Genomic DNA, 9896 nt, shown 5'->3' with positions numbered 1-9896 from the left:
AGTTTAATGAAATATATAGAAGAGGCAGTTATAGGATTCTGTTTGTGTGCATCAATAGTTATCATGTGGCGGCTTCTATTTTACCTGAATGAGATCTATTCTCTGAGTAGAATATATTTCATGTCTGTTAATGTCTATGGGTATCTCCTTAAACAAAAAGAACCACAACCTGTTTGTTAATAGCATGTGCATTTGCTTAGTGTTTTTATTAACAATATCTATGGCTTTGCATGGACATGAGTTGGTGATAGGAAGATTCAACCAAGTAAAGATCTTACAAAAGATATTTATACAACCATGCACAATAATTCAGCTGAAGGTGCACTAAGCAGAATCCCCTGGATCTAGGTTTATCTCCCACATACCAGTCATTTTCCAGTAAAATCTTTTCTTTTTTTTTTCATTTTTGACCAGTAAGTGGTGAAAGGATACCAGAATGCCCATAGATTTTTGGTCAGACAAGTATGGGTTTATGGGCAGTCTCAATGTCTTTGAATTTAAATAAAAATGTATACATATAAGCATTGCTAATGCTACCTTTCTTTTTATTTCAGATGAACACAATGATGTGCAAAAGAAGACCTTTACCAAATGGATAAATGCTCGCTTTTCAAAGGTAAGAAAATTTGATTGTATGCTTTTGTACGAGTTATGTCTGAGTCAAATAATAATTGTTGTATCTGAACAAACTACTAGACCAATTGGTTTGCTCTTGCCAAAAACATGTGACATCTATTTGTTTTCACTCTTGTCAGCAGGCAAAACCACTTGGTAGTGTGTTGTATGTTTTTGTAAGGATTATGCTTTTTCTGTGTCTGTTTATTTTTATGTATATACTGATTAAGGCTAGGTACACATGTGCAATATTTGTCGTTAGAAAACGAATGATTAACAGCCGACCAACAATTATTCACGATTATTTTGAACGATCGTATCGTGCACAATTCTGTACATGCTGTAGCGATACGATCGTTCAAATTTATTCCACCAATAATGTATACACACTAGATACGATTGTTTGAATGATGCAGGAAGTGACGTGTACCACAGAGCAATCCACGATCACTGAATGACTGTACACACAATAGATAGCGAACGATCTTCACCCAATCAGATCCGCCAGGATGGTCGTTCAATTCCAGCGACATTCCTCGTTCATCGGCGTCATTGGCCTGTCACACTTTTTTTTGTCACGATTATCGGACAATCGGTCGTTAGTCGTTCAACAATAATTATTGCACGTGTGTACATAGCCTTATTCCTGGAAGTGGATCGAATATATACAATCATTGACATATTTGTGTCACCTGTTAAAATTGGATTATTCATTGGTGTTTGAAGTGGCAGTTTTTATATCTTTATTATATGTATTGCATATCTTAGAATGGTTAGAAATAAAATTGTTCTCTTGCTGGCCAAGTTATTTTGAGCATAGGAGACAGAAAGGAGCTATTTTTGTTTTGGTGTATGCATTTTTTTTAATAAAAAAAAAAAACAATAAGCAAATAAAAATGTTTGCAGCAGCAAGAATTAGGAACTATTTTTTTCTCCATTGCACAGACCTTGACTTGTGTTTTGTGGTCTGCTTCCACATGGAATAATATTATAAGCCTATGATCTACTAAAAAGGGCTCACTGACCACACAAGCTCAGGACTAGTTGCAGTGTCTTCTGAAACTTTACTATGTAAGTAAGGTATATATCCTGTGTTTTTTTAAATGTGCTTACGGTATGTATGCAAATTAATTGCAAATAAAACTGTCTGCAGCCAAACAGGTGGTCTGTAAAAGAAACTGGTGACAGTATGTCATTACTAAGTTACAGGAATTTCCTGGGAATACCACTGGCATGATGTATGCAGCTCCCACACCCAGCAACACTGTTAAAACAACATGAAGTTTTTCTTAAAGATAGTTTATTGGCTTGACTCAAATATGTTTTGGAGTAAAAGTAGAACTTCTTTCTAAGCAAAACACTTCTCCATAGCCATGTATGGCATAGCTGGATAAAACTCTATTTAAAATACCAAAGCAAATTTGTTAATGGAAACTCTCTAAGAGGAAGCAAAATTGCTGTTTTTTTTTAAATATAGTTAGTTGTTTGTGCACGTTTTGTCCTAAACTTATGTATATTATACTCAGCAACGTTTTCTGACAAAATGTACACTTATATTACATTTTGTTCAGATTTTTATGTACGGTTTACAGGAGATGGCTTCCAAGTCTGGTCTTTGTGGTGCATGTTTTATTACTTATTTCTTTGCTACCCTGTGAATTAAAATATTCTCTACCACTTGCTAAGCTTTGTAACCTACCTGTCAATACTTTTCTTTAGACACCAAATGCTATTACACACCGCATGCTGCATCTTTCAGTAACCACTGCCATATTCAGTATTTCTCTTCCAGTTTTGGACATATGGTGCTACATGGATCCAGGAGCAATGAGATATTATTATGAGATACTATTAGCAAAACCCGTGGCAAACTCTTGCGTGCCATGGGCCAATTGGTGACTATGACTTCAGAAAAATATTGGCTTTTATTTATTTTATATGTTTACATGATTAACAAATGTATGGCAAACACTATCACAATGAAACTCCTGAAAAAAAAAAAAAAGCAAAAACAAAATAAACAATTTTTACAATATTGCCCTTTATAGGGAGCCAAATGCATTTAACCGCATCAGTACTGCTTGAAAAGTAACGTTTGTCTGAACTTAGCCTGAAGTTTTCCACTATTTTAAGGCTGTTAGAACCATGTAGGCCTTTAGGAACCCATGTAGGAAAGCCTTTAGAAGTATAGCAAACTTTTTTTTCTTTTCTTTCTGAAGAACAACAGCTCCACTAACACAGACATTTTTGTCAAAGGGCCAAAGTCAAATAAATACTGCAAAACATCCTGTATTTACTATATGTAAGAGCCAGCTGGATCAGAGTCAACCCATAAGTGGTTCAGTGTCTACTGCTGATATTACATTTCAGTGATCCATTTTACTAATACAGGTGAATCATATGAAGATTTTTTAAATTATGTTAAAGGGAACCTGTTAGGATAAAAAAACAGCAGCAATCATTGCCAACGTTAATTTAAAGTTTCATGGCTGTCATATCTTCACACTACCTAAAGGTGAATGCTAGGCACGTACAAAATACAAACTGATGCATCGTTAAATGTATAATTATTTTTAATGCAAGCAGTGTACCAGAGTTTACTTTGATTAGCTTCTTGCATACCCTGTACAACAGAGCTCAGAGTGAGAAAGGGATTTGTCATGTCATTTGTCATTATCTATTGTCATGTAGTATGCTGATAGGAGAAGTGAGCAGAGTGAAGATGAGCTCATTGTTAGCTTCCTCTCTTTACCTGTCCATTTACAGGCTGGGGACAGGTACATGGTATCTCCTGCTCAGAGCAAGTGCACAGCAAGTCTACCCAAAAGTCTGAGGGCATCTGGTAGTAAAAAGAAAAATAGAGCTTTGATGAATCAGGCCCATTGTTTCTATTTTATGTACCAGTTTTTTAAAAGAGTGACCCTTGTGTATTGTAGTATCTGACTTTTTCTAGAAACAACCCCAGCAGAAAATATGCATTACTTAGACCTCTGGCAGTGATTCTGTATTGGAAGGCCAAGTTGTTTCACTGTTCTGCTCCACACCTTTCTATAGTAGCAGCCTCCATGGCTGTAGAGTCTGGCAGCACAGACCTTGTTCCCATAATAGTTGTACGTTTTCTGGGCTCACATTTTATATAACATTAAGCACACATTCATGCCTTGGGACGGTATATTTGGTTTATAGTCGGGCTTTATATTTCAATTTTTTATCATTTTGAATATACTTATATATTCTATTATACTTATATATACTTATATATACTATATTATATATACTATATACTATATATACTATTATCTGTAGTACCTTTGTTGTGATACGTGAATACTTTCATTAAAAAGCAATGCATTTTGCTAGTAAGTATTTGTTGGATTCAATGGTAGAACCAGTATGATAAAACATACTGCAGATGTGCTAGTCCACTTCATCCTATACCTAAGTAGAAAAAGGGACTTTACCTACGTCTGGGACAACTGAAGAACTAAGCTTATCTAACAAACAGTGCTAAGGGCAATAAGAGGGGACACTAGTTCACTAGGTAAGTGCACTAACCCATGCCAGCTATAGACATACTTTATGCTTTTTTTGATCATTTGAGTAGTTTGAATTAAAAAAAATGTTTTTCTCGTTCCTTGAGGTTTCATGATGTTGCACATATCTTTTTAATTTACAGTAAAAACCCTGCAAACTCTGAAGACTACAGGGAGCTAGGACAGTACTTTTGCTGCATGTTCTTTTGATCAACATTGTGGCCACATTTAATCATTCTTGCCTTCATTATTACATGGTAGTTCACACAAATTTAGTTGAAGAGGAAAGTAGCCACAAGTGAATTACTAAGCTAGAACTGATGACTTCACAAATTAGTAGTTTGATTGTGGTTTGTCCTTGCATTACCCTAAATCCATGCTTTACTATTTACCGCTTTGAGAATGTAGTTTCCTAGAAGGATTTAGAATTGTGAGGATTTGAAGCAGCTTTATACTACACTTTTTTTTTTGTTCAGACAGTCTTTAAAATTTGAGTCTGTTTTTTAATTGGCCTTTTTATATCCTATACTTAGTATTTCTGAATCAGGTCAGACCCCCTTTCCTTAGAATGATTGCAGTACTATTACCATACAGATGTTCTCTGTTTAAATCCCATGCCCCTCCAAGGCATTGTATGTTGAGATAATTAGTACCTTTGGGTAAAGATCACCACAAAGTTACATGTTTACATGTCATGAAAAAATTTACCGAGTACGGTCGTTCCCATTCACAATTTCATGGGAGACATGACCTACTATCTTTACAGAGGCTCCCAATTCTTAGGAATTGCAAATAAGTATACAAGTGAAACATCACCTAACCCGACGCGTTTCACCAAACAGCTTTGCTGTATTTAGAAATATTTTGTCATAATACTTGAAGTTAATATACAAACAAAAGTGTGATAAACTGATCATTAATTTAGCAGAATAGATAAATAACATTCATTATAATGGTTTAATAGAGACTTTTATTGATAGAGTAATTATCATGAATCAATACAAATATTAGTAAAAATATTTAGATAACAAAATAAAGTGAGTTGTTTAGCACAATTGTCTTGTTTTTGAGTATTAATGGTTGTGAATTAGGAAAGTGTGTGTACCTGTAGTTTGTTATGCATGAATACGTACATGGGTATGGATTAAATAATCCTCTATAAGGGTACTAAAAAGTTATATGTTTAGGGATCAAAGGTTTATGTAAAAATTTATAATAATTGCAAGGTCTTGATAGGGCTAGAAAGTAACTGACACTACGCTGCCAATAATATGTTGATACAAACATCTGTCCTAATTGCATTTATTAAACTAATTTACCAGTTCCGACTTACATACATATTCAACTTAAGAACAAACCTACAGTCCCTCGCTCGTATGTAACCAGGGGACTACCTGTATTATTGATATTGACCAAACATTTGGTTTGAGCAGAAAATGGGTACTTATGTAACCTTAATAAAATATATTAAATAATATTACCTAACCTAGATTGGACCAATTCCATTCTTATATACTATCATCAATTCCACCATATATTGGGAAAGTGCCAAAAAGAAGTGCTTTTTCTGTCCTATTTTTTCACTATTTGATGTTTTGGTGTTGGCACCAACACTGAGAACCTGGAGGTTAGGTAGGGTACTTTCTCACTTTTCCTACTTTCCTACTTAAATTATCCAACCACTATGTCATGTGACAGTTTTAGATCAAAGTGAAATGGCAGGTGAGTTAGGAGTATCACAAATATAAAGGAATGGGCAAGGTAAGCTAGGAAATCCTACGGTATTATATTTAAAAATCTGTTTATTCTCAAGTTGTCTCCGTTTGGTACTTAATTTAGAAGAGGCTGGAACCAGAATTTCAGATTTAATTTAAGACATCAAACCATTAGACTGAAAAGTGCTGCAATACGTTAGTATTGACAAAAGGTATAGAATACATTGAAGTAGTACAACAATCATGCATTGTGGTTTTTAAGTGGATCTGTCAACCTTAACCCTAGCCATAACTGGATAGTAATTTTGGCTATGAAAATGTGGAAAGGTGTGCATGTATTATGTTTTATAGTTGCACGTTTTTGCATATACCCCTTTATGCCACAACCATTGATTAGAGAGAATTACTTACTTAGGGATACAAGTTCTTTGGACAAGTTATTAAGTGAAAAGCTAAACAGATTAATGAAAATTTGACTACATTATTCTCATAGGATTGACAAACTGTGAACCGCCTAGAATATTTCTAATCAGAAAGTAGTCTTCTCTCACAGGTCCTCCCTTAATTAGTCAGTATTTGCATATCTAATTCACCCAGTTTTGGGGTCCTGAGATGCTTGAGATGTTACTTAAGGGCTACTTGTTTTATCTGTTGGTGGCTCTGACGTGAAAGGGGGACTTGGTTGGTAAGAAGACTCTGATGAAGGGTTGGGGGGCTCTGATGTAAAGGATGGTCCAGATTTGAAGGGAGCTCTAATGACGAGGTGGAACTCTAATGTAAAAAGGGAAGTCTGTAGCAAGGAAAATCTTAATGTGAAGGTGCGAACTGTGATGTAAAGAGGCTATCCTGATGTAAAGGAGCTCACAGATCTATAGCTAGATAACCCTAAGTGCCCATGTACAGTTGCAATGAGTTGCAAGTCCAAATTCCACATTGGGACCATAGTTCTGTAGCTACCCCACTGATATCAAACATATCTCATGTGAAATGTCATGTTTATTGTCTAGGTTGTCAAGTGTTGATAGCTTTAAGGAAACTAGTACTGAGAGAAAAGTGCATGCTTTCACGACCTCCCCTTACCTAAGCTTACCTGGCTATTGTACTTTTTTTTGGATTCATAACTCTGAATAACTGACCTAAACCAAATATTCAGATTAGGATTTCTGACTTCACTGGTTGCATGATTCTCTTGGGTTAGTAACTATGAAAATAAACTATGAAAGTTATGTAAAGTGAAAATTCTGAGTTTAGGTAGCTTTAAGTAGGTTTATTGTATATTTATTATATTATATCAGTAAAATGTAATTTGATGTTTCTTGGAAAGTCACAGACATTAGCCAGGCAGTATATGGTTACTGAACAATCCTAGGTAGGCATGGTAAAAGAGTTGAACTTTTCATGTTTCAAGAATGGGAATGCATAGAAGCCAAGAATATATTTCATATTTAATCTCTGAAAGGAATGTGGTGCCTTGCCAGTTTTTTTTTTCTTTTTTTTATTTCAGAGTTTTGTTTTCAGCGAGACTATGGGATAGGCCAAGCAACCCACAGTTCTCCAGCTGTTTCATATCCACATTTTTTCATTAGAGCATTCTGGGAACTGAATGTATTAAAGCACACGAGGTTTTACAGTCACAAGGGGTGGTTAAAGCACAGTACTTGTCCCTTTTTTTTGCATTTTAGTGCTGAGAAAAGTTCTTTTCAATTAGTCTTTTCAATTAGTTTAAAAACCTGGAATGTTTAGTAAAGCAAAGTTATCAGAAAACAATGACAAAGTTTATTTTTACATCATTAACATACTGAAGATAAATCTACATACAGGATATGCTATGGGCTGGTTGACAGAAGAAGTTTTTACACTGCAATACATGCACCTACAAAAGAGCACAGCCAAAGTTCAGTCACGATAACAGTTCTAAACTTTTCTCTCAAATAATAACAGGGTAAGAAATATAATGTATGTAAGTTATTCTATAAAGGGCCACGAATGAATATTTGGATTGTGGAATTACTTTGTCAGTGTATCCAAAACCAAAACATTGGATTTTTTTTTCATATATTTACATAGCCTTTATCCACTCGGTCATTTAATCCATACTTTTACAATTAAGCCTCAAGGCGGTATAAATTTGACCTGAAAAGTCCACATATGCAAGCAGAATCTCCTTCTTCCTTGATTATCTATGGGTGTTTTAGTTACAGTAATCGTTTATTGTAACATAGTTGTTACTCTGTTGCAGGTTTGTAGTCAGGTAGGGCTTGTTCAGACTTGAGTTTTTTAAAGCTTTTTTTGATCAGTTGTGCTTGCAAAAGACAGTTAACATTGGACCAAATCGGTCCATTCATTATCCTTCATTTGACAGGTGGCGGGAGGCGGCAGCATTTTCATGAAGTTTTCTGGATGCCCAATGCAACCTTCAGGGCGGTTTGCCATGTCTGCTTTTCCATAGACTTGAATAGAAAAGTGTTTAAAAGCCATTTGCAACTGCCGAAAATGTTTTTCGGCTTTTTTTAATGCTTAGTGCCTATTTTATTTTTATTTACTAGGCTTAAAATGCCTAAAATACCTATACAGGTAGTTGCAAATGCCAATATTAGCTTTTGCAAATACCTGCAAAAAACAGGCACTTTTACCTGAAAATGATCCTGAACGCCTAACTGTGCAGAGTGGAGTGGTAACACCTGCAGATTTTTACTGAACAATGTCTTAGTACAATCACAGGATTGCTCTTTGATCTCATTTAAAGTGGACCTAAACTTAAAAAACCACCAGGCCTGCCAATGCATGTCTCTTTTGTCAGAAAATAAACTCCCTATACCTTTTCTTAATTTCTAGTGAACATTTATTAGTCATAAATAAATCCTTCCTCCCATTACTGTCATCTATTTTTGTACTGTTTGTATGTTAATCTTTTCTACACTTTAGTTCTCTTTTTCTTCTTCATTGAACCAGTAACAGAACAATGTTTTTATGCTTTTTCTTGGTCAGTAAGATGCCTCTCTAAACTAGCAACCAATACCATCATACATATACCTAATTTAGTGGCCACGAAAATTCATTTCAGTGTCATTAATAATTATTAGGTAAAATTCAGTATTAGTTTATCAAGTCCTATATCTAAACCTCAATTGCTGTCACTCACAATTGGGTAAATAAATGATAGTACTGAAGTGGTTGGAGATAAAAGAAAATATATTGTTTTTAAAAGGAGAAAATATATTCTTGATTAGAGGCATTTGTAACAAAAAAAAAAAATTGTATTTTCTCCAGCTGTCAGCGAAATTGTCTATTCAGGATATATTTTATTTAAAGCAGACCTAAACTCTAACATCAGACATAATGTTAGATATCTATTCTCACCTTGATTCACTGGAAAGCACCCCCATAGTGGTGCTGGCTGTGTCAGTTTTCATCCATGAAAAATAAAACATTTATTATATTTATGCAAGCGGCCATCTTGTGTGTGGCAAATTGCCAAGCCAACCACTCCTGACCTTCCTCTCCGCCCACATCCCTCCTGTACTGCTAAGCCTTGCCCCTCTATTACCAATTAGTCAGTGTGTTGTCTTCAGTGATACAGACCAGGTCCACCACCACAAAACACTGATCAGGGATCCCATCCCACGGCCAAATGAAATCTCTTTACAGCATCATCTCCATCATCCTCATCTGTGACCCGCTTTGTCACCCCAATAAAACTTGTCACCTTATCCGTGTTGTTAGCCTAATCAACGTTGTTGCCATAATCTATGTTGTCACCATAATATGAGTTGTCACTGTCATCTACAATGTTATCCTAGTATGTGTTGTCACCTCCATCTGTGGAGTGTGTTGTCTCCCTAATCCACGTTTTCACCCTAATCTGCATTCTCACCTTCGTCGAAAATGTTATCCTAATCTGTGTTGTCACCCACACTCCCACTTCTCTGATTGGTCAGATTAATCCCTCTTTGATTTTTCCCTCTTTGATGATGTCAATCTCCCATGAGCCTTTGCAGCCTCCTCTTCATTGCTGTGCCTTTGGAGAGGCCAG

At 35.5% G+C, this 9896-nt stretch overlaps 1 protein-coding gene across 1 annotated transcript in view; it reads left to right on the top strand.

Annotated features, from left to right (window-relative positions):
- The window catches only part of UTRN (utrophin), a 393317-nt gene that overhangs the window by 49031 nt on the left and 334390 nt on the right, over positions 1-9896 (top strand). The window contains exon 3 of the mRNA XM_072410243.1: positions 555-616. Within this exon, the coding sequence (XP_072266344.1) occupies positions 555-616 (62 nt within the window). The remainder of the gene's footprint in view (positions 1-554; positions 617-9896) is intronic.

This window comes from Pyxicephalus adspersus, chromosome 4 (assembly GCF_032062135.1).
Source record: "Pyxicephalus adspersus chromosome 4, UCB_Pads_2.0, whole genome shotgun sequence".
Lineage (NCBI taxonomy): Eukaryota > Metazoa > Chordata > Amphibia > Anura > Pyxicephalidae > Pyxicephalus > Pyxicephalus adspersus.
This window is presented reverse-complemented; position numbering and strand designations above follow the sequence as displayed.